General features: G+C 41.3%; 1 protein-coding gene across 3 annotated transcripts in view; it reads left to right on the top strand.

Annotated features, from left to right (window-relative positions):
• Positions 1-26,696, top strand: part of cep120 (centrosomal protein 120) — a 62,080-nt gene that overhangs the window by 30,149 nt on the left and 5,235 nt on the right. For all 3 annotated transcript variants that reach the window (XM_014174901.2, XM_014174903.2, XM_014174904.2), the window contains 3 exons: positions 1,478-1,639; positions 3,475-3,597; positions 19,432-19,530. In XM_014174901.2, the coding sequence (XP_014030376.2) occupies positions 1,478-1,639; positions 3,475-3,597; positions 19,432-19,530 (384 nt within the window). The remainder of the gene's footprint in view (positions 1-1,477; positions 1,640-3,474; positions 3,598-19,431; positions 19,531-26,696) is intronic.

Here is a 26,696-nt window from a genome sequence, read left to right on the forward strand (position 1 = left end):
TGTTCTGTTCGCATTTGTTCGCATTAGCAGTTGTCTGTATTCTAAGCCAAACTGGAATTCAGTATTTTTGTTGGCTACTACTTTCAGCATTTAGTTTGCATTATTTTGGTAAGACAGCTGTGTGTACGGCTGCATTCACATAGGTGAATTATCCTATTACAAACAGCCTATCTATATTCATTACCAAAACGATCTTGCGCTGTCCATTGTGCTGATACAGCGCAGCGGAGATGGGCTACAGATTTCGTGCCAACCTGTCACTTTTAAAGCACTCAATGATCTCGGCGTCTCAGCATTTGAACATTTTGTTTATTTTGGTATAGTGTGATATAAGCAAAATTCAATATAAGTCCAATGCAGGAACCCCCAAAAATGGTGCCCCCCTCGCTGATTTCAACTGCCCCATTAATCACTTTATCCTGGCGCCGAGACTGATGGGGCTCCCATTGATTTTGTTATGTTTGAGTCACTCGGATAGCATAAGAACACGGCATGAGCCATGGCAAAATGTGTAGCACTGCAAAAAAAATTATTATACATTATTATATCTGTTTTGTCACATACACCGGATAGGAAACTAGCTTTAAAACTCCACATTTTCTCTCAGCCTCATGGCAAAATGTGTATAATTGCATGGAATTAGCTTTTTTCTTTATCTTGTTTTCTTTATATTTTTTATTGAAATGTTTTGTATTTACATTTTTTACCCCTTTTTCTCCCTAATTTCGTGGTATCCAATTTGGTAGTTAGTCTTGTTTCATTGCTGCGACTCCTGTACGGGCTGGGGAGAGGCGAAGGTCGAGAGCCGTGCGTCCTCTGAAACACAACCAAGCCGCACTGCTTCTTGAAACAATGCCCACATAACCCGGAAGCCAGCCGCCACAATGTGAAGGAGGCAACACGTACACCTGGCGACCATGTCAGCGTGCACTGTGCCCGGCCCGCCACAGGAGTCGCTAGTGCAAGTGCGCTATGCGACAAGGACATCCCTGCCGGCCAAACCCTCCCCTTAGACCACCGTGTCACTCTGGAGGCCTGGAATTAGCTTTGAAACATTTGGTCTCTGCGGCCAAGAGGGGGGGCTCTAAAATTGTTGGTCGGAGAGAATGCCATTTACCACGCCCACTACCGCCCCACCCGTGAACTTTGCCAACGCTGCAAAAAAAATCCTCAGGAAATACTGCATCAGCATAGAAATGATTCACCATAGGTTGAAGGTGATCACTCAGACTGCTGATTATTTATTGCAGTTTATCTTGCCTTCTAAGGGATTGAATGGACCTAAACCATACCAGGAAAATGCACACCATAACACCACACCATAACAGAACTCTCATTTACTTTTTTTGGGCAGTTTGGCAGTTACCTGTACATCCCAATAATACATTTGACTCTGCATACCTTTAGCATTACGAGGGTGTGGATTCCTTGCTCAAACCTATATCATTAACCCCAGCATCACTGCTTGTGCTTTCAGATGCAGCGCTTGCAGAGGGAGATGCGAGCTGAGCACGAGTTAAACATGTGCAAGCTGCAGGAGAGCGGCCGGCGGCTCCGCGAGGACTGCGCTCACCAGGTGGATCTGGAGAGGTCAAGGGTCAGGCAGCTGGAGGAGGAGCGTGGCAGGCAGCAACAGCAGGTAGGCGTCAGGGCGCTGGGCTGGGGAAGGAATGCTAGGCTGGCCCGCTCAATACCCCTCCTTGGGAGGAGATGAGGGTCCTGGGGTGACCATTGACCATGAGGTCAATGGGCCATGTCATCCCCCGGTGGACATTGTGAAATGGACAAAAAAAGAGAGAAGAAAGCAGCACGGGTCAGACGGACACCGGGGTTTCGGCCAGGCTTCTGGCCTCCTGCAGTCTCCAAGGATACCATCAATATGTGACCAGCCGTGACCATCCAACCCCGATCTGCTGTTTTCTCTCAGGTCTAACACACCCAGTGCATTGCATGGTTCTGTAGTAGAACAGACCTGCCCTTTAGCACTTATTAAATACTTAATTTTGTTTTCCCAGTCTCTTAATGACTTACCTGGTTAAATTAAGGCAAAATATGTATATTTAATTTGTATTTATTTCATTACAGAATGAGAGGTGATACATTTGCCAGAACTTGATCATGCTATCTCGTACTCCCCTGTTTGATTTCCATGTGTCACGAATGTGTTCTGCTCAATAGCAGATAATAGCAGAAAGAGTTCAGCAGCAGCCATGTGTGTGAACTAATACATAATACACCTTGAAGAGCAGGCTAAAGCATGGATTCAAGCTGTGAAATTGGCTCAGTTTTTTTTCTTCATTTGATAATAGTGAGTTTGATTTAGTCCAGGTATAGCCCTTAGTGCTTTTTCAATGTTAAGGAGAGAAACCAGCCCCCTGCTTTACTCATGTAGGCCTACCTATGGTATGTAGGCTACAGTATGGAATGAGATGTGGGTTCTTTTCAGTCCCACTCCACCCCCCTAGTATGCTCTGGATATTTTACAGTGAAGAAAATGTGCATTATTTTCGCTAGAATCTCTCCCTTGTCCTCCTCACAGACAAACCCACTTACTGAAATAGTTGTCTGCCGTCTCATTTTCCCAGAATATATCTGGACTCTCCGGCCATAACAAATCAAGCAAAGTAGGTTTCTGACATGCGGAAAGAAGGCAGTACTGTGAAATCTGCTAGCCAGTCTGCCACGCTGCTCTATATCTTGTCTCCCCATGTCAGGAATGTGTAAACATACATTTGTCGTCCTCTGTCGGCACACACCAGAGCCCGTTTATCAGGCCTGGATCCATCCACCCTGCCTTCCAGCACAGAATACCAGGCATTGTGTGTGGGGTTTGTTGCTCTGCTGCCTGCCTTGTCTAAAAGACCGACAGGATAACATTGAGAACCGCACAATCTCAATTACTCTGGGGATTTAGATGTCAACAAACACCAGCTAGGCTCCTATGATTTTGAGGAATCTGGCATTTGTTTATTAGTCAGTGGAAGCATTGCATAGGACTCACGGCCATCAATGAAAGTTGTTACAGTATAATGTATTGTTCTCGTTTGTGGTTCGCGCTCCTAGCCAAGTGTCAAATTGACAATGGGTCATGAGCTACTCTCCTGTTCTTCCATTTAATCAGAGCAGTTGTAAGGTTGTTAAAATGTAACACTGGCAGTTAAGCCTTTGGGTGACATTTATTTTCATGCAAAAAATAACAATCATCATTATCTGTGTCATTAAATGAGAAACTTTTCAACAATTGTGCGGTGATTATTTAACTAGAGTTTAGTAAACTGAGCAATACATAAATTGTCTCTTTATAACACACATTGTTGAAGAGTTTTAAATTAAATCACATTGCGAGATTGAGGTTTGTGGTAAGTTTTGCACTACAAAAATGTTGCCCTATATGTGTAACACATGACATGATTGGTAGTGATGAGGAATAATCATTTTCCGTTTCGCTCCTCATAGTAAGTTCTTCTGTTGTAGATGCTAGATGCAGAGAACAAATACAAGCTGTTGGAGAAGGAATACCAGCAGTTTCGGGAGCAGCAGAGCATTCGCCCTGAGATCAGACTTCAGTCTGAGATCAACCTGCTAAGTCTGGAGAAGGTGAGCACATCAACTTCTAACTATACTGCTTACATAACCCCAGTTCTCTGATATTATGAGTGACGTATTTCAGTGGGATTTCATTCTGAAACTCCCATAACTCGAAGAAACCAATCACAAGCGTCTGTTGAAGACAGACCTGAAGAGCAGCGACTATGGTGCGCCCTCACCCTGTATAAAGAAAGCCACTCTCCTGCTCACTGCCACATTTTTTTCATGCTTCTCTTCATCGTCTTGCGAGCAGGGAAGTGCGGTGAAATATTTCACTCATAATATCAGAGAACTGGGGTTATGTAAATAACCTTGTTCTCTTTCAATTACCCGTTCCGTATTTCACGGTGGGATATGGTAAACTCCGTATCGCAACATGCTCTCCAAAAGCCAAGAGGTCCCAACACAGAGACCCTCAAAGTTCCCTAAACTGAGGGTGCATGCTCCATAAAGGCACAGAAACGAGAAATGGCAAAGACTGGTGTTTTGCGGGTACTATTTAGTGAAGCTGCCAGTTGAGGACTTCGAAGGCATCTGTTTTTCGAACTAGACACTCTAAGTTACTTGTCCTCTTGCTCAGTTGTGCACCGGGGCCTCCCACTCCTCTTACTATTCTGGTTAGAGCCAGTTTGCGCTGTTCTGTGAAGGGAGTAGTACACAGAGTGTACTTCAGTTTCTTGGCAATTTCTCACATGGAATAGCCTTCATTTTTCAGAACAAGAATAGACTGACGAGTTTCAGAAGAAAGTTCTTTGTTTCTGGCTATTTTGAGGCTTTAATCGAACCCACAAATGCTGATGCCCCAGATAGTCAACTAGTCTAAAGAAGGCCAGTTTTATTGCTTCTTTAACCTCTCTCGGGTATGTGGGACGAAATCGTCCCACCCTATTCAACAGCCAGTGAGAAATCAGAGCGCCAGATTTAAAACCACAAAATGTCATAATTCAAAGTTCTCAAACATAGGACTATTTTACACCATTTTATAGATACACTTCTGCTGAATCGAACCACGTTGTCCGATTTCCAAAAGGCTTTACAGCGAAAGCAAAACATTAGATTATGTTAGGAGAGCACAGCTAAATGAAGCACTAACCTTTGACGATCTTCATCAGATGACACTCCTAGGACATTATGTTATACAATACATACTTTTTTTTTGGTTCGATAAAGTTCATATTTATATCTAAAAACAGCATTTTACATCGGCGCGTGACGTTCAGAAAATATTTTCCCTCAAATACTGCCAGTGAATCAGCGCCACAATTTACAAAAATACTTGTCATAAACGTTGATACAAAATGAAACTGTCATTCAAAGAATTATAGATGAACATCTCCTTTATGCAAACGCTATGAAAGATTTCAAAAAAGCTTCACGAGGAAAGCACTCTTTGCAATAATCTGAGTACTGAGCTCAGAAAAATACACTAGGCTATACAGATAGCCGCCATCTTGAAGTCATCTAAAATCAAACATTGCATTAGAAATATTCCCTTACCTTTGATGATCTTCATCAGAAGGCACTTCCAGGAATCCCAGGTCCACAACAAATGTTGTTTTGTTCGATAAAGTCCCTCATTTATGTCCAAATAACTCCTTGTTGTTCGCGCGTTCAGTAAGCTACTTCAAATGTAGAAAGCGCACGGATGATGTCGCGACGAAAAGTAAAAAAAAGTTGTATTTACGTTCGTTCAAACGTTGTAAAACATCAATCTTTAGGGCCTTCAGAACGTGAAGATTCAGTAATATTTCAACCAGACGGTTCCTGTGTCTTGAAAAAGGTTTTGGAACGGAAGGATCCATCCTCATGAACGCGCACCAAGAAGTGATGTCATTCTCTGGGTGACAAACTTCCCAGGCTTCTCATTCGGTCTCTGTTCATCGTAGACGCTTCAAACAACTTTCTAAAGATTGTTGACATCTAGTGGAAGCCTTAGGAAGTGCAAAATGAACCCTAACTCACCGTGTGTTCGATTGGCAATGACTTGAAAGGACTACAAGCACCAGAATTCTCACTTCCTGCTTAGATTTTTCTCAGGATTTGCCTGCCATATGAGTTCTGTTATACTCACAGACATCATTCAAACAGTTTTAAAAACTTCAGTGTTTTCTATCCAAATCTACTAATAATATGCACATTCCAGTTCCTGGGCCCGAGTAGTAGGCCGTTTAATTTGGGTACGTTTTTCATCCGGCCGTGAAAATACTGCCCCCTACCCTAGTGAAGTTAATAAGCACAACAGTTTTCAGCTGTGCTAACATAATTTTGAAAGGGTTTTCTAATGATCAATTAGCCTTTTTAAAATGATACCTTTGGATTAGCTAACACAACGTACCATTGGAACACAGGAGTGATGGTTGCTAATAATGGGCCTCTGTACGCCTCTGTAGATATTCCATTAAAAATCAACCGTTTCCAGCTACAATAGTCATTTACAACATTAACAATGTCTACACTGTATTTCTGATCAATTTGATGTTATTTTAATGGACAAAAAAGTAGCTTTTCTTTCAAAAACAAGGACATTTCTAAGTGACCCAAAACTTTTGAACTGTAGAGTTCATAGAATGAACAAATGGGTCTCATTTTTTGTAATTTTTCAATGGTTGCTTCAGGGCGCTCTATGAGCTGCTCATTGAACATCATTCAGCCCGTAAGTCACGACGTGAGAGAGAGTGGGCAATGGTGGTTTGACGGTGAGTAGCTTGCCAGCGACACTAGTTGAATAAGTAAATAATCAAAAGTACACTTCACCAAGCAAGCAGCCCTGTCCTCATCACATGCACGCATAGCTAGCCAGTAATGTATTTAGCCTAGCTAGATAGCTATCAATTTGTACTTATGTGCGAACAGTGGACGGACACCAAAGTGAACACCTACTCATCCTTGATACGAAATATGCAATCTGCAAAAAAAGCAAGACAGTTGGTGAAGAGTCATCTTTCAGGCCATGTGCTTACATTCATGATGAGAAGATTGTTTGTTAGCTAGCTAAATTAGAACGTGTGTGACTATAATCAGTGCCGCAAACATTTTCCTGCATGAATGTTTTCAATCATCAGCGCTTGCCATTTTCAGTTGAAATATATAGCAAATAAATGTTGTATTGAATAACACTGTAATTGACATTGATTTCAATAAGACAACATTCTCGTAATGAACAGGTAGCGTGTGCTTGTCATAACAAGCTCTCATTGCCAGGTTTTCATAGTGTTTCTTTACATGACTGTTTTACGTTGACTGTTGTAAGGCACTGTAGTGAATCTACTCCATACAAATGCTGACATCTAGTGGTGACATTATGGACTGCATGTTACTACATATTTTGTGAACAGTGCCGTTTCAGAGACTAAGTTTCATTAGTCTCATTCAGCCCTTGTTTATTTGTGAGCTTGTGGTGCTTAAGCACAAACACTTCTGCATTCGTATCCACTGCCATAGATGGGTACAACTTAAAGATAAGCATTAGAAGGTAAACTGAACAAGTTTTTTTGTATTTACTTCCTTATTTATAGAGGATATAGTTTGTTGGTGGTTATAATTGTAATATTTAGTTAAGAAATAATCATTTAGTGTATCTGTTAACACTAGGACCGCTGCGCCTCGAGGGACCGCCCTTCAAGCTAACGAGCAGTCATTCTGACTTTTTCCACATTTTGTTACGTTACAGCCTTATTCTAAAATTGATTAAATAGTTTTTTCCCCACTCATCAATCTACACACAATACCCCATAATGACAAAGCAAAAACTGTTTTTTAGAAATTTTTCAAATTTATAACAAAGAAAAATATGACATTTACATAAGTATTCAGACCCTTTACTTAGTACTTTGTTGAAGCACCTTTGGCAGAGATTACAGCCTAGAGTCTTCTTGGCTATGACGCTGCAAGCTTGGCACACCTGAATTTGGGGAGTTTCTCCCATTCTTCTCTGCAGATTCTCTCAAGCTCTGTCAGGTTGGATGGGGAGCGTTGCTGCACAGCTATTTTTATGTCTCTCCAGAGATGTTCCATCGAGTTCAATTCCGGGCTTTGGCTGGGCCACTCAAGGACATTCAGAGACTCCTGTGTTGTCTTGGCTGTGTGCTTAGGGCTGTTGTCCTGTTGGAAGGTGAACCTTCACCCCAGTCTGAGGTCCTGAGCACTCTGGAGCAGGTTTTCATCAAGGATCTCTCTCTGTACTTTGCTCCATTCATCTTTCCCTCGATGCTGACTAGTCTCCCAGTCCCTGCTGCTGTAAAACGGCCCCAAAGCATGATGCTGCCACCACCATGCTTCACCAAAGGGATGGTGCCAGGTTTCCTCCAGACGTAACACTTGGCATCCAGGCCAAAGAGTTCAATCTTGGTTTGGTCATACCAGAGAATCGTTTTTCTCATGGTCTGAGAGTCTTTAGGTGCCTTTTGGCAAACTCCAAGCGGGCTGTCCTGTGTCTTCCGTCTGGCCACTCTACCATACAGTCCTAATTGTTGGAGTGCTACAGAGATGGTTGTCCTTCTGGAAGGTTCTCTTATTTCCACTCAGGAACTCTAGAGCTCTGTCTGAGTGACCATCGTGTTCTTGGTCACCTCCCTGATTTCTGAGAGTTTTTTTCAAATTAAATCAGTTTTAGAAGATGGCTTTAACTAGGGATGCGCCGATACCAATGTTTTCCTTGCCAAAAACACGATACCGATAAGTGATTATTTAGCTACAGCACATCTCTGGGTAACTGCTAGCTAGCTAATGCGTTTCGGCCTTGTGGTTATAGTGTTCTCTACTGTGCTCATCATTGCATGGCATCAGCCGCAACAACGGATACCATTACCCCTTTCCAAACCGAACCTAGCTCAGCATGCAAATCCCAACATTCTTGTGCTTGCGGTTCTAAGGTTGCAAGGAAGGATTCTCGCCCTTCTATGCATCATGTGCTTGGGACGAGGACCTCCAGTTCTGCGAGGGCTGCAAGTTGCTAACGGAGGCGAGGCTCAAACAAGTTTCTCTCTCGTTAGCTCTGTGCGCCTCCGAGCCACCAGAGGGAAGAGTGGCTCTGCCTCCCATGACCAAGCCCAGCTGGTACAGGGTCATGGATAGATGGGAGGAGCCTTCCCACTAGTGCAGCCCCATTAAAACAACTGCTACCTGCAGTTCCAGCTTGCCTACAGTAAGCTAAGAGTTTGTGGGATAAGCTCCTTACTGGCTAAGGGCGCCCCGAGCTTGGACATGCACAAGATGGAGGGGGTGTGAGGGGTGCTGTGGGATTATTTAGTTTACTCTTTGAAGAGGTAGGGCTTCAGATGTTTTCGGAAGATGGGCAGATGTCTCAGCTTCAGAGGGAACCTGGTTCCACCATTGGGGTGCCAGGACAGAGAAGAGCTTGGACAAGGCAGAGTGGGAGCTGCTTCCCGTAGGAGTGGGAGGGCCAAGAGACCGGAGATTCACTCTCCTTCTCCCTCTTCTGCAAAGGAATTGAATAATCAAGGAGGATGAATACAGAGTTTAGCGGCAATACTGGAGGCTAGCTAATCTACTCCCTATACCAATAAATCTAGATATCTAGCTAGCCAGCCAGCTACTGTTAACTATTAGCAATATGGATAGTTTCCAATGTTGTTTTAAAGCATAAATAGTACCTGTAGCTAGCATTGTTATCTAACATTCAGCGGTTTTTCTGATTTTAAATTATCTGATGAGTAGAGGTTCGTCTAGCTACTTTACTCAAAATGCAGCTAGCTTGTTAGCTACCTGGCTTGCTAACTAAACAACAGCTGTAACGACCTAGCTGTAATGTTAACAAGTATCTCCACTAGCTGGCTGCTAGGTGACCTATATAACAGTTGGCCCTAAAGCTTTTTGTAGGGAGCCAAGGAAAGGAACTATTGCCTGTATCAGTGATGGACACTAGCTAGAATGTGGACCAATACTTTTATAGCAATACAGTTAGCTACTAATACAATACTACTTGCACACTGTTTTGACAAGCTGGTTAGAATAAGGCTGTCACTTGGTCAAATCATAAACTGTTCCAAATGCATTGCCTATCAATAAACATCTGACAATGGATACATACACTACACGCTTGTTGAACATCCCATTCACCTAACACCTTTTTTGCACTATTGGTTAGAGCCTGTAAGTAAGCATTTCACTTTAAGGTCTACACCTGTTGTATTCGGCGCACGTGACAAATAAACTTTGATTTGAATTGTTCTCAAATGCCATTGAAATGGCAGCAGCGGTATGAGAACCAGCACATTCTTGAGCAAACAATATGGCTTTCCTTAGTACGAAATCCTCGTCGACCCACTGTGCTGTCAGGCTCAATGGGCTGATGTCGCTGGTCTAAATGTCAGTTGTGAAGCTAATGGCAGTGACGCCCATAGCAAGTAGCTCATGGATGTGCGTTTCAACAATACTGTGCAACTCCGGTAGGGCAACAACTGGGGAGAAAAAAAAGAAAAAGAAACGCACGTACTTGGTAGTGTGTGCCAGGGCTCGAGGTGCTTGACCAGTCGGCGAAAGCCAACATCATCCACGACAGAGAACTGTTGATTGTCAAGGGCAATGAATTCTATTATTTTAGCGCTAAAGGATTTCGTCTTTGAGTTGTCTCGCTGAAATTGTCTTACTCTTTCAAATGACTGCTCGACTTGAACTTGTTAAGTTGTTGGAAGTGTGCACCTAGTTTCTTTCTGCTTTTGTTCAAAGTAGTCGCTGAACGTCTGGGGGTGATGCACTTTCAAATAAGTAATTTGGTTTGTGGTATTGAACGATTTCACTTTCTCCCCTCGGGAAATATTAGCAGCACAAACGTTTCATATTGCCTTTTTGTTATCTTCCTTTTGAGACTAAAAAATAGATCCACACAGCAGACATTGTGGGCTAGGTTAGGAATGCTGTTTTCATGGCGTCATTGCGACATGTACCTACATTATATAGGTCTATTCAGAATTCAAGGCACGCTTAACCAGCATGGCTACCGCAGCATTCTGAAGCGATACGACATTGCATCTTATTTGGGCTTAGTCGGACTATCATTTGTTTTTCAACTGGACAACGACCCAGAACACAGCTCCAGGCTGTGTAAGGGCTATTTCACCAAGAAGGAGATGGACTGCTGCATCAGATGACCTGGCCTCCACAATCACCTAACCTTAACCTTTTGGGGGTAGGGGGCAGTATTGACACGGCCGGATAAAAAACGTACCCGATTTAATCTGGTTACTAATCCTGCCCAGTAACTAGAATATGCATATAATTATTGGCTTTGGATAGAAAACACCCTAAAGTTTCTAAAACTGTTTGAATGGTGTCTGTGAGTATAACAGAACTCATATGGCAGGCAAAAACCTGAGAAGATTCTGAACAGGAAGTGGCCTGTCTGACAAGTTGTTGTTCATCTTGGCTCTTTTTATTGAAGACTGAGGATCTTTGCTGTAACGTGACACTTCCTACGGCTCCCATAGGCTCTCAGAGCCCGGGAAAAAGCTGAATGATATCAAGGCAGCCCCAGGCTGAAACACATTTACGCTTTTGGCAAGTGGCCGATCAGCACACCCTACATTATGACATTTCCACACCTCATTCCTTTTTCTTTGTTTAGAATTAATAGTTTTGTTTTATAATAAAGAACTTTATGAATTGGCCTATACCGGTTGTTGATGTCTTCTCATTTTGGCCACAGGCTATGAGCCGGCCTGTGACAAGTGGGGGCTCATCTATAAGTTAAAGTTAATTGTACTTATAGTTAACTTGGGTTAGTTTAGTTCAGATTGCCAAGTTTTTGTTTGAGAGGGATGTTTTGGTTGGGCCAATATTGTTGGAGAGAGCATTGAGAGCCATGTGTGTTTTTTTGGTTCAGTTAGCTTGGTAGCTAAATTTGGTTAGCAATTCACTCTGGGTTTTTCTGGGTTTTTGTTCAAGTGGGAGTCCTCTCCTGTTCAGGCTTATCAGCGAGTGTCAATAGGAGGCTCGTGGTGTTTTTGTTTTAGGTGGCAGTGAACGTGGGTAGAGCGTCCCTTTTCCTTTCCCTTACGTCGGCTCGGGAGCACCTCCGTGGTTATGAGGGGGCCGCCAGTTTCTGGTTGTCTTTTCCACTCCGCTGGTTTTGTGTGCATAAAACCCCACCACGTGACTGCACGAAGACCAGGGCCAGTTAGTTAGTAGTTTTTGGAGGATAGTGGGGTGTGGCTCCTGTTCTTGAACCCAGACTGACAGCAGGTGAGTTGTTTTTTTGTTGTTGAGCATTTGTAATAGTTGTATTGGTTGAGGAAAATGTCTTCCATTCTGCGTGGTTTTGTTCAAGCTCCTTCAGAGGTAGCTTTAGAGTTGTGTACTAAGGAGCAGTTAACTGAAATTGCTGAACATTATCAGATTGAGATTGTTGATAAAAAAATTAAAGAGACTATTAAAGCAGGGTCTAATGGAAATAGGTGTTTTTTCGGGTCAATCTGCTAGTAGTGAAGGTACAAGTTTTCAGTCTAGTACTTCATTAACTTTTGAGCAGCAGTGGGAGCTGTTGCGAATGCAGTTGGAGATAGAGCGATTGCGACATGCTAATAGACCAGAAGGACTACCACAGTTTGATGTTGCACAGAATCTTCGTTTGTTGCCTAAATTTGATGAGTCAGATCCAGATACATACTTTACTTTATTTCAGCGTATTGCGGAAGCTAGAGCTTGGTCTGATTTGGACATGACTATGTTGTTGCAATGTGTACTTACAGGTAAAGCACGTGAGGCTTTTGCAGCACTGAGTGTAGCTGACAGTAAAGTGTGTATGCTAAAGTTAAATCAGCAGTTCTGAAGGTTTACGAACTTGTGCCGGAGGCATATCGTCAACGTTTTCGTTACAGGAAGAAGTTAGATTCACAAACCTATTCTGAGTTTGTTTGTGATTTGACTTCTGCATTTAATCGTTGGTGTACAGCTTCTGAAGTTAGTACTTTTGAGGATCTGTCTAATTTGATTGTGTTAGAACAGTTTAAAAATTCTGTGTCTGACCAGGTTGCTACATACGTGAATGAATGTAAAGTTAAGTCTCCAAGTGATGCAGCAGTCCTTGCAGATGAGTACAGGCTAACACATAAAAGCCGTTTTGAGTAAAACAGTGACATGTACTATAAAAATAACTTTACTTCCAGGAATAGTAGGTCAAATTTTTTTGGAGCTTCTTTCCAAAGGCCTCAACAGAAGTCAGAAATACAACTTTTGTTAACTTTTCGTCACGACATCGTCCGCGCGCTTTCTACACTTGGAGTAGCTTACTGGACGCACGAACAACAAGGAGTTATTTGGACATAAATGATGGACTTTATCGAACAAAACAACATTTGTTGTGGACCTGGGATCCCTGGAAGTGCCTTCTGATGAAGATGATCAAAGGTAAGGGAATATTTCTAATGCAATGTTTGATTTTAGATGACTTCAAGATGGCGGCTATCTGTATAGCCTAGTGTATTTTTCTGAGCTCAGTACTCAGATTATTGCAAAGATTGCTTTCCTCGTGAAGCTTTTTTGAAATCTTTCATAGCGTTTGCATAAAGGAGATGTTCATCTATAATTCTTTGAATGACAGTTTCATTTTGTATCAATGTTTATGACAAGTATTTTTGTAAATTGTGGCGCTGATTCACCGGCAGTATTTGAGGGAAAATATTTTCTGAACGTCACGCGCCGATGTAAAATGCTGTTTTTATATATAAATATGAACTTTATCGAACAAAAAATGCATGTATTGTGTAACATGATGTCCTAGGAGTGTCATCTGATGAAGATCGTCAAAGGTTAGTGCTGCATTTAGCTGTGTTTTGCGTATTTGTGATGCATGCTAGTTGCTTTGAAAATGGCTGTGTGATTATTTTTGGCAGGGTACTCTCCTAACATAATCTAATGTTTTGCTTTCGCTGTAAAGCCTTTTTGAAATCGGACAACGTGGTTCGATTCAGGAGAAGTGTATCTATAAAATGGTGTAAAATAGTCATATGTTTGAGAAATTGAAGTTATAGCATTTATGAGGTATTTGTATTTCACGCGACGCGATTCCACTGGCTGTTGTATTTTGTGGGACGCAAATGTCCCACCTTGCCCAGGGAGGTTAATGCGGGGAAACGTAAATCCGTTTTACCAAATTTCTATCAGCATGTTAACCTCTTGACGGTCGCCTAGGATAGGGGGCGCTACAGCGCTTTTTGAAAAAAAATGGTGCCCATTTTAAACGGCCTACTACTCAAACTCAGAAGCTAGGATGTGCATATAATTAATACTTGTGGATAGAAAACACCCTAAAGTTTCTAAAACTGTTTGAATGGTGTCTGTGAGTATAACAGAACTCATATGGCAGTCAAAACCCCGAGACAGATCGAAACAGGAAGTGGAATTCTGAATTGCGGACTCAACTTCATCTCGTTGCCTATAAATCACACCGTGAGCAATGGTTCATTGAGCACTTCCTATTGCTTCCACTAGATGTCCCCAGTCTTTACGAAGTGATTTGAGTCTCCTACTGTGAAAACTGACTGAATGACACGCTGTGGAACGTGGTCACATGAGGAGGGCCATCACCATTATGACGCCGGCGCCCCTGGCTATCCTCCCCTTTCGAAACGTTTTGAAACACAATGCAATCGTCCCCCTTGAATCTTAAAGGGAGCTCTGGTTGAAAAAGGCCCTAAAGATTTATGTTATACAACGTTTGACATGTTTGAACGAACCTAAATAAGAAAAAAATGCATTTTGTTGAAAGAGTAGCCCCGCGCACGTCGGAACTTTTGGTGCAGCCTTCAGAACGCGCTAACAAGAACAAGCTATTGGAACATAAAGTATGAACTTTTTCGAACGAAAATACATTTGTTGTGGACCTGGGATTCCTGGAAGTGCCTAAGGATGAAGATAATCAAAGGTAAGGGATTATTGACAATAGTATACAAGACTAGATTTGATATGCGATTGTTCCAAGATGGCGCTGACCTGTATTGCTAGCCTCTTGTTCTGAGTATCGCATCCCCTTTTATCGCAAAGTGTGATTACCCAGTAAAGTTATTTTTAAATCTGGCATTACAGGTGCTTTCAAGAGATATTCATCTATAAATCTTAGAATGACAATATTACATTTTAAAAATGTTTTCGAATAGTAATTTAGTAAATTGTAGCGCTGTTTCACCGGATGCATTTGAGGGAAAATAGTTAGTCAACGTTACGCGCCGACGTAAAATGCTGTTTTTATATATAAATATGTATGAACTTTATCAAACAAAAGAATGCATGTATTGTGTAACATGATGTCCTAGGTGTGTCATCTGATGAAGATTGTCAAAGGTTAGTGCTGCATTTAGCTGTTTTTTGGTTATTTGTGATATATGTGGTTGGTCGGAAAATGGCTGTGGCTACTTTTACGATATACTCTAACATAATCTAATGTTTTGCTTTTGCTGTAAAGCCTTTTTGAAATCGGACAACGTGGTTCGATTCAGGAGAGGTGTATCTATAAAACGATATAATTTGAAAAAAAAATAGAAAAAATAAAAATATTAAATTTTGTTATGCTAATGGCGATAGGATTTTTCGCTGGATGTCCGTCCCCTATCGACCAGGGGTTAAATGGGGGAAAATACTCTTGACCACCTTTACTCCACACACAGAGACACGTACAAAGCTCGCCCTCCATTTGGCAAATCTGACAATTCTACCCTCCTGCTTACAAGCAAATATTAAAGCTGGAAGCGTCAATAAAAAAAGTGGTCAGATGAAGCCGATGGTAAGCTACAGGACTGTTTTGCTAGCACAGACCTGAATATGTTCCGGGATTCTTCCAAATTGCATTGAGGAGTACACCACATCAGTCATTGGCTTCATCAATGACGTCGTCCCCACAGTGATTGTACGTATGTACAGTTGAAGTCAGAAGTTTACATACACTTAGGTTGGAGTCATTAAAACTCGTTTTTCAACCACTCCACAAATTTCTTGTTAACTTCTTGCGGATTAGTGGGACGCTAGCGTTTCGACACCTTCCGGTGAAATTGCAGAGCGCCAAATTCAAATTAAATTACTGTAAATATTAAACGTTCATAAAATTACAAGTGCAATACATCAAAATAAAGCTTAACTTGTTAATCCAGCAGCCGTGTCAGATTTCAAAAAGGCTTTACGGTGAAAGCAAACCATCCGATTATCTGAGGACAGCGCCCAGCACACAAATGCATAACAAATCATTTTCAACCAGGGAGTTGCGACACGAAAGTCAGAAATAGCGATATAATATATGCCTTACCTTTGAAGATCTTCTTCTGTTGGCACTCCAAAAGGACCCAGTTACATCACAAATGGTCCTTTTGTTCGATAATGTCTAACTCAGTTTAGCTGGCGCGCTTCAGTCAATAATCCACTCGGTTTCCCTCCTTCAAAATGCATACAAAATGAATCCCAGACGTTACCAATAAACTTATCCAAACAAGTCAATCAACGTTTATAATCAAACCCGAGGTACCCTAATACGCAAATAAACAATAAAATTTAAGACGGAGAATCGTTATTGTCTTTACCGGAGAGAAATACCAAAGAACGCGCTCTCATTCACACGCTTGGAAACACTACAGCCAAAATGGGAGCCACCTAGAAAAACTACAATTTCTGGCTCATTTTTCCAAAAGCCAGCCTGAAACTCTTTCTAAAGACTGTTGACATCTAGTGGAAGCCCTAGGAACTGCAATCGGGCACGATTTTGCCCTAATTATAAAAGTGCCAGCCATTGAAATCAGTGGTAGGATGAATTATTTTTGGGGGGGCTGGTTTGTCCTCGGGGTTTCGCCTGCCATTTCAGTTCTGTTATACTCACAGTTTTAGAAACTTTAGAGTGTTTTATATCCAAATCTACCAATTATATGCATATCCAAGCTTCTGGGCCTGAGTAGCAGGCATTTTACTTTGGGCACGCTTTTCATCCGGACGTCAAAATACAGCACCCTATTCCAAAAAAGTTAACAAACTATAGTTTTGGCAAGTCGGTTAGAACATCAACTTTGTGCAATTTGTGTCATTTTTCCAACAATTGTTTACAGACAGATTATTTCACTTATAATTCACTGTATCACAATTCCAGTGGGTCAGAGGTTTACATAAACTAAGTTGCCTGTGCCTTTTAAACAGCTTGGAAAATTCCAGAAAGTGATGTCATGGCTTTAGAAGCTTCTGATTGTCTCAAATGATGTCAATTAGCCTATTGGAGGTGTACCTGTGGATGTATTTCAAGGCCTACCTTCAAACTCAGTGCCTCTTTGCTTGACATCATGGAAATCAACCAAGACCTCAAAAATAATTGTAGACCTCCACAAGTCTGGTTCATCCTTGGAAGCAATTTCCAAATGCCTGAAGGTACCACGTTCATCTGTACAAACAATAGTACACAAGTATAAACACCATGGGACCGCACAGCTGTCATCCCGCTCAGGAAGGAGTCGCGTTCTGTCTCCTAGAGATGAATGTACTTTTTTGTGAAAAGTGCAAATCAATCCCAGAACAACAGCATTGGATGTTGTGAAGATGCTGGAGGACACAGGTACAAAAGTATCTAAATCCACATTAACCTGTTGGGGCTAGGGGGCAGTATTTGCACGGCTGGATAAAAAACATACCCGATTTAAACTGGTTACTACTCTTTGGATAGATTGGATAGATTTGGATAGAAAACACTCTAAAGTTTCCAAAACTGTTTGAATGGTGTCTGTGAGTATAACAGAACTCATATGGCAGGCCAAAACCTGAGAAGATTCCATACAGGAAGTGCCCTGTCTGACAATTTGTTGTCCTTCAGTTGCATCTCTATCGAAAATACAGCATCTCTGCTGTAACGTGACATTTTGTAAGGCTTCCATTGGCTCTCAGAAGGCGCCAGAAAGTGTAATGGGGTGTCTGCTGTCTCTGGGCGAAGAACAGCAGGAGAATTTGTGAGTGGTCAGCCTGGGAACAGTGACACTGGAGATGCGCGTTGATGAGAATTCTCAATTTTTTTCTTTCAGCCTTTGAATGAATACAACGTCGCCTGGTTGGAATATTATCGCTATTTTACGAGAAAAATAGCATAAAAATTGATTTTAAGCAGCGTTTGACATGCTTCGAAGTACGGTAATGGAATATTTTGACATTTTTTGTCACGAAATGCGCTTCGGATAGTGACCTGAATGCACGAACAAAACTTGGATATAACTATGGATTATTTGGAACCAAAACAACATTTTTTGTTGAAGTAGAAGTCCTGGGAGTGCATTCTGATGAAGAACAGCAAAGGTAATCCAATTTTGCTAATGGTAATTCTGAGTTTGGTGAGGGCCAAACTTGGTGGGTGTCAAAATAGCTAGCCGTGATGGCCGGGCTATGTACTCAGAATATTGCAAAATGTGCTTTCGCCGAAAAGCTATTTTAAAATCTGACACAGCGATTGCATAAAGGAGTTCTGTATCTATAATTCTTAAAATAATGTATGTATTTTGTGAACGTTAATCATGAGTAATTTAGTAAATTCACCGGAGGTTTGCGGTGGGTATGCTAGTTCTGAACATCACATGCTAATGTAAAAAGCTGGTTTTTGATATAAATATGAACTTGATTGAACAAAACATGCATGTATTGTATAACATAATGTCCTAGGAGTGTCATCTGATGAAGATCATCAAAGGTTAGTGCTGCATTTAGCTGTGGTTTTGGTTTTTGTGACATATATGCTTGCTTTGAAAATGGCTGTGTGATTATTTTTGGCAGGGTACTCTCCTGACATAATCTAATGTTTTGCTTTCGCTGTAAAGCCTTTTGGAAATCGGACAATGTGGTTAGATTAACGAGAGTCTTGTCTTTAAAATGGTGTAAAAATAGTAATATGTTTGAGAAATTGAAGTTATAGCATTTTTGAGGTATTTGTATTTCGCGCCATACGATTCCACTGGCTGTTGACTAGGGACTTGGAGAAGATCTGCAAAGAGGAGTGGGACAAAATCCCTCCTGAGATGTGTGCAAACCTGGTGGCCAACTACAAGAAACGTCTGACCTCTGTGATTGCCAACAAGGGTTTTGCCACCAAGTACTAAGTCATGTTTTGCAGAGGGGTCAAATACTTATTTCCCTCATTAAAATGCAAATCAATTAATTCAATTTTTGACATGCGTTTTTCTGGATATATTTGTTGTTATTCTGTCTCTCACTGTTCAAATAAACCTACCATTACAATTCTAGACGGATCCTTTGTCAGTGGGCAAACGTACAAAATCAGCAGGCGATCAAATACTTTTTCCCCCCACTGTACATATTACCTCGACTAACCGGTACCCCCTGTATATAGTCTCGACTTGTTATTTCACTGCTGCTTTTTAATTACTTGTTGCTTTTATTTCTTATTTGTATTTTTTAAACTGCGTTGTTGGTTAGGGGCTTGTAGGTAAGCATTTCACTGTAAGGTGAACACCTGTTGTGTTCGGCGCATGTGACTAATAAAATTTGATTAGCAATGTACTTTTTTTTTTTTTATTCACATTTTAGTCATTTAGCAGACACTCTTATCCAGAGCAGTTTACAGGAGCTATTTGGATTAAGTGCCTTGCTCAAGGGCACATTACAGATTTTTCACCTAGCTGGCTCTGGGGTTTGAACCAGCGACCTCTGAACCGTTAGGCTACCTGTAATTGAAAGAGAACCACTTATAACTTGTTTATAACAATGTATAACCTTTTTACAACCACTTATAGTCTGTAACCACTTAGAACTTGTTTACAACCACTTCTAACCTGTTTGTAACTACTTAAAACCACAGATTGTAATTTTTACCTTTTTTTGGTTAAGGTTGTGCTGCATCTTTTAATCAACTATATTTTATTCAAGGTGGAACTTGAAAGGACACTGGAATCGACAACAAAGTCGAAACTTCATTACAAGCAGCAGTGGGGGCGTGCTTTGAAAGAACTGGCCAGGTTCAAGCAGGTAGGCCAATTTGGATGACTACCACTTTGATTCAAAAGAAATGTATTTGCCTGTGGTATGCTAATACAGCCTGATACCAGTGCTGGTGTAGACCTAGATCAGCATGTTTGTGCAATTCTATAGTTTGAATATATAGGGGTCATATATGTATGTATGTATGTATGTATGTATGTATGTATGTATGTATATATGTGTGTGTGTGTGTGTGTGTGTGTGTGTGTGTGTGTGTGTGTGTGTGTATGTGTATATATATATATATGTGTATATGTATATGTGTGTGTATGTATATATATATATATATAACCCATAATAACAAGGCAAAAACAGTTTGGAAAATTGTTACAAATAAACAGATACCTTATTTACATAAGTATTCAGACCCTTTGCTATGAGACTCAAAATTGAGCTCAGGTGCATCCTGTTTTCATTGATCATCCTTGATGTTTCTACAACTTGAATGGAGTCCACCTGTGGTAAATCAATTGATTAGACATAATTTGGAAAGGCACACACTTGTCTATTTAAGGTCCGACAGTTGACAGTGCATGTAAGAGAAAAAAACCAAGCCATGAAGTCGAATGAATTGTCCGTAGAGCTCAGAGACAGGATTTTATCGAGGCACAAATCTGGGGAAGGGTACCAAAAAATGTCTGCAGCATTGAAGGTCCCCAAGAACACAGTGGCCTCCATAGTTCTTAAATGGAAGAAGTTTGGAACCACTAGACTCTTCCTAGAGCTGGCCACCCGTCCAAACTGAGCAATGGGTGGAGAAGGGCCTTGGTCAGGGAGGTGACCAAGAACCAGATGGTCACTCTGACAGAGCTCTAGAGTTCCTCTGTGAAGATGGGAGAATCTTCCAGAAGGACAACCATCTCTGCAGCACTCCACAATCAGGCCTTTATGGTAGAGTGGCCAGACGGAAGCCGCTCCTCAGTAAAAGGCACATGACAGCCCGCTTGGAGTTTGCCAAAAGGCACCTAAAGACTCTCAGACCATGAGAAACAATATTCTCTGGTATGATCAAACCAAGATTGAACTCTTTGGCCTGAATGCCAAGCGTCACGTCTGGAGGAAAGCTGACACCATCCCTACGGTGAAACATGGCGGTGGCAGCATCATGCTGTTTTTTTTTCTTCAGTGGCAGGGGCTGGGAGTCTAGTCAGGATCGAGGCAAAGATGAACAGAGCACAGTACAGAGATCCTTGATGAAAACCTGCTCGAGAGCGCTCAGGACCTAAGATTGGGGTCAAGGTTCACCTTCCAACAGGACAACTACCCTAAGCACACAGCCAACACAACGCAGGTGTGGCTTCGGGACAAGTCTCTGAATGTCCTTGAGTGGCCCAGCCAGATCCTGGACTTGAACTCAATCGACTATCTCTGGAGAGAACTGAAAATAGCTGTGCTGCAACGCTCCCCATCCCACCTGACAGTGCTTGAGAGGCTCTGCGGAGAAGAATGGTAGAAACTCCCCAAATATATAGGTGTGCCAAGCTTGTAGCGTCATACCCAAGAAGACTCGAGGCTGTAATCGCTGCCAAAGGTGCTTCAACAAAGTACTGAGTAAAGGGTCTGAATACTTTTTTTAAATAAATTGGCAAAAATGTCTAAATCTGTTTTTGCTTTGTCACTATGGGGTAATGTGTGAAGATTGAGGGATTAAAAAAAAAAAAAATAAAATAAAATAAAATTAAATCAATTTTAGAATAAGGATATAACCTAAAAAAAAAAGTGAAAGTCATGGGGCTGAATACTTTCCGAAGGCACTATATAGTCAGTTTGTACACACCTACTCATTCAAGGGTTCTTATTTTTAAAATTTTCTACTTTGTAGAATAATAGTGAAGACATCAAAACTATGAAATGACACATGGAATCATGTAGTAACCAGAAAAAGTGTTAAACGAATCAAAATAGTATGCAAACCTGTCATCAAGGCAAAGGGGGGCTCCTTTGAAGAATCTGAAATATAAAATATATTTTGATTTAACACTTTTTTGGTTACTACATGATTCCATATGTGTTATTTCATAGTTTTGATGGCTTCACTATTATTCTACAATGTAGAAAATAGTTTTTTTTTTAAATAAGAAAAACCCTTGAATGAGTAGGTGTCCAAACTTTTGACTGGTATTGTACTGTATTTACGTATGTATATACAGTGCATTCGGAAAGTATTGACTCCTTTTTTACGTTACAGTCTTACTCTAAAATGGATTAAATAAAAATCCTCATGAATCTACACACAATACCCCATAAATCCAAAGCAAAAACAAGTTTTTGTAAACATTTTTTGCTAATTTATAAAAAAAAATATTGCATTTACATATGTATTCAGACCTTTTACTCAGTACTTTGTTGGAGTTTTTGCAGCGATTACACCCTCGAGTCTTCTTGGATAATACAGTACAAGCTTGGCATACCTGTATTTTTGGAGTTTCTCCTATTCTCTGCAGATCCTCTCAAGCTCTGTCAGGTTGGATGGGGAACGTCACTGCACAGCTATTTTCAGGTCTCTCCTGCCTCGTCTTGGCTATGTGCTTAGGGTCGTTGTCCTGTTGGAAGGTGAACCTTCGCCCCAGTTTGAGGTCCTGAGTGCTCTGGAGCAGATTTTGGTATTTTATTAGGATCCTCATTAGCTGTTGCAGAAGCTACTCTTCATGGGTTCCACACAAAACATGAAACATGACATAATACAGAACATTAATAGACAAGAACAGCTGAAGGACAGAACTACATTAATGGGTTTTTTTCAAGGCACACGCAGCCTATATATCAATGCATGCACCCAAACTATCTAGGTCAAATAGGGGAGAGGCATTGTGCCGTGAGCTGTATTTGTTTTTTGAAACTAGATTTTCTGTTCATTTGAACAATATGAGATGGAACAGAGTTTCATGCAGTAATGGCTCTATATAATACGGTACGCTTTCTTGAATTTGCTCTGGATTTTGGGACTGTGGAAAGACCCCTGGTGGTATGTCTGGTGGGGTAAGTGTGTGTCAGAGCTGTGTGTAAGTTGACTATGTAAACAACAATTTGGGATTTTCAACACATTAATGTTTCTTATAAAAAGTGATGCAGTAAGTCTCTCCTCAACTCTTAGCCAGGAGACTGGCATCCATAATATTTATATCAGCCCTCTGATTACAATGAAGAGAAGGACGTGCTGTTCTGTTCAGGGCCAGCTGCAGCTTAACTAGGTCTTTCCTTGCAGAACTCGACCACACGACTGGACATTAATCAAGATGAGACAAAACTAGAGCCTGCAGAACTTGTTTTTTGAAATATGGTGTCAAAAAAAGCAGAGCATCTCTTTATTATAGAAAGACATCTCCCCATCTTTACAACCATTGAATCTATATGTCTTGACTATGACAGTTTACAATCTAAGGTAACGCTAATTCATTTAGTCTCAACTTGTTTAACAGCCACACACATTAATAGATTCAGCTGAGGTCTAGGACTTAGGGAAGGATTTGTACCAAATACAATGCTCTTAGTTTTAGAGATGTTCAGTACCAGTTTATTACTGGCCACCCATTCCAAAACAGACTGCAACTCTTTTAAAGGTTTCAGTGGCTTCATTAGCTGTGGTTGCTGATGTGTATATGGTTGAATCATCAGCGTACAAGCACACACATGCCAATTGCCAGTGGCAGGTCATTGGTAAAAATAGAAAAGAGTAGAGGGCCTAGAGAGCTGCCCTGCGGTACACCACACTTTACATGTTTGACATAAGGGAAGCTTCCATTAATGAAAACTCTGAGTTCTATTAGATTAACATATCGTGGATTCAGAGCTGAGGTTGAAAAGCCATAACACAAGTTTTCAACAGCAGGTTATGGTCCATTTTCATCAAGAATCTCTCGGGAACTTTGCTACGTTCATCTTTCCCTCGATCCTGCCGCTGAAAAACATCTCCACAGCATGATGTTGCCACCCCCATGCTTCACCATAGGGATGGTGCCAGGTTTCCCCCAGACGTGACGCTTAGCATTCAGGCCAAAGAGTTTAATCTTGGTTTCATCAGACCAGAGAATCTTGCTTCGCATGGTCTGAGAATCCTTTAGGTTCCTTTTGGCAAACTCCAAGCAGGCTGTTGTGCCTTTTACTGAGGAGTGGCTTCTGTCTGGCCAGTCTACCATAAAGGCCTGATTGGTGGAGTGCTGCAGAGATGGTTGTCCTTCAGGAAGGTTCTCATCTCCACAGAGGAGCTCTGCCAGAGTGACCAGCGGGTTCTTGGTCACCTCCCTGACCAAGGCCCTTCTCCCCCGATTGCTCAGTTTGGCGGGTGGCCAGCTCTAGGAAGAGTTTTGTGGTTCCACACTTTTTCCATTTAAGAATGATGGAGGCCACTGTGATCTCAGGGACCTTCAATGCTGCAGACATTTTTTGGTCGCCTTCCCCAGATCTGTGCCTCGACATTCTTTTCCTTCGACCTCATGGCTTGGTTTTTGCTCTGACATGCGCTGTCAACTGTGGGACCTTATAGACAAGTGTGTGCCTTTCCACATGTCGAATCAATTGCATTTACCACAGATGGACTCTAATCAAGTTGTAGAAACATCTCAAGGATGATCAATGGAAACCTGATGCACTTGAGCTCAATTGCGAGTCTCTTAGCAAAGAGTCAGATTTTTTTATTTTTTTATTTTATTTTATACATTTGCAAACATTTCTACAAACCTATTTTCGCTTTGCCATTATGGGGTATTGTGTGTAGAGGGGGGGGGGATTATCAATGTTAGAATAAGACTAACGTAAGAATATGGAAAAAGTAAAGGGGTCTGAATACTTTCTGAATGCACTGTGTGATATAGCCCATATCAAGCAGCCCTACGGGGCATAGTGTGGAAATGATAACAAAAGTGCAGGGAATGCAGACATTTTTGGGGGTGTTGAAGTTTGATTGAACAATCAGAATGAAGTTAGCACCATTGTTGCATCCCTAGGGTAATGAACTACTCATATAGCATGTTTAGAACTTTTTTTCCAAAACATAAAATACTGTCATACTGTGAAACATTTGATATGTTATTTTGGCCATATTGCCCAGCCCTAGGCTTAAATCATATTTTTGTCCCCCCCACCCCCTGATGTCTAAATATTTTACATTTGTTGCATACTTGCAGCATGTGTCAATGATAAATAATTAACAGCTTGAGGATAAGTGTGAATGCAAATAAAGGAAGCTGCATTAGTTAACTTTACTCTACCTTTCACAGCCTCATCATACAGTATATCATGTGGATTCATTCTCTGTGTGTGTGTGTGTGTGTGTGTGTGTGTTTTTACATGGGCCCCACATTTTTTTCCAAAGCTGTATTAGACATTGATCACTTTTAAATCAGCACAACCTTATAGTGGGCTTTGAAACCTGTGCTGCGTCTGGAGTAAGCCCTTCGAGGGACTGATCCAATATCAACAATGTCGGCACACTGGGCTTATCAGGCCTCACTAATAACTGTTAAAGACAAAAGCCAGCTGGAAAATCTGAACCAGTTTTTTTCTAGACTTTCTAAGTGCCAGATATATGTTAAGAAAACACAAGTTGATTTATGTTGCACTAAGGGCTTCATAACTTAATGTGAAATAGCCCTATGAATCATGTTTGTATTATGTTAAGCATTAGCCCAGGCGTTAACCATTTAAATGTCACACTTGTTTTTAGGAGTATCTGTCAGACCTGTGCTTCGATATGCTCTGAGTAGTTAACATTTGTTTGGTTTGTGCTATGCTATCATTATTTGTTTCACGTATCAACTCGTCTGCATAATGTTTAGCTACGTTGCGGCAAAGAAATTCTCCCCTCAGGAATAATGCCTTTTCCCTCTAAATGTCCAGATGGTAAGAATGAAATGCAGCTCTTTAGAAAACCTCTACATTCCTGACTTAGCCCTTAGCCTTATCTTATCTCTTTGCCTCTAATACAGCAGATATGGTCAACTGGTTAATTTGAGCCCAAGTATGCCAGCTGCCTCCTCCCCTAACTCTGAACCGCCTTGGTATTTGGTGTCAGATAGTGTGAGACCTGGAAAAACTGGAGCTTTGAAATCCCCCAGGTGTCTGTCTGTCAGTCGGCTTATTTTCCAGAAAACTGCAGTTGAGGCCCATCTGGGCAGCTTGCTTCACTCAAGCGAGGCCCGAGTCTGACCCACTGGATGCAGGCCACTAGGAATGGGGGTCATTCACTGGTCACTCAGTCCTGCTTGCGCTGCCTTTGTCCTCTCTCCTCCCTCCTGGAGAGAGCCAGACTCTGGAGGGCTGTGTTTACCAAGAGCCTGTTCTCCATTACTGAGAATGCAGTGGAGTACCACACACCTAACCCCTAGCGTGGCGCTGTTGTCCACTGGAAATACTTAATGCACTCTTCAACCGGCAGTAGCCAAGGAAATCCTTTGCCCAAGAGGCCTTACAAAAATCACTGCCATAATTGTTTCAGTGTTGTTGCTTTGGCGCTTACTTGGCGATGTGCGCTCCAGAAATGTTTCTGTGGTTTGTTTTTCTAGCAATTTTGGTAAAACAAATGTATTACAGGCGACTAATGTTCACAGAAACCACAAAATTAAACTTAATTCTGTGTCAACATATCACTCAGTAATAAAGATGAACTGAGTTTTGGCCTGGCTGTGTGAGAAAAAGGAACTTGTCTGTATTTTAACCAGTGATTGTCTGGAAAAGGGAAGCGGTGTCCATATCTGAACCAGTAACTGTTAAGTGTCAGGGAACACATGACATGTCCCTAAACTGCTGTTCTTTGAAACCGTCATAGGATTCTCTTGGTCAAAATGCTTTTTATTCTATGATCAGCTTTTTATTCCATGGTACCAATGTAAACACTGGTGATTGGGGCAAAAATCTGTAGTTGCGTATCGCAATGTTATTTGGGATACTATTATACTTTCCAAGTATCGATTTGTAGTAAAAATAATATACCGTTGAAGTCGGAAGTTTACATAGGTTGGAGTCATTAAAACTAGTTTTTCAACCACTCCACAAATTTCTTGTTAACAAACTATAGTTTTGGCAAGTCGGTTAGGACATCTACTTTGTGCATGACACAAGTCATTTTTCCAACAATTGTTTACAGACAGATTATTTCACTTACAATTCACTGTATCACAATTCCAGTGGGTCAGAAGTTTACATATACTAAGTTGACT

Source organism: Salmo salar, chromosome ssa26 (assembly GCF_905237065.1).
Source record: "Salmo salar chromosome ssa26, Ssal_v3.1, whole genome shotgun sequence".
Taxonomy (NCBI): Eukaryota; Metazoa; Chordata; class Actinopteri; order Salmoniformes; family Salmonidae; genus Salmo; species Salmo salar.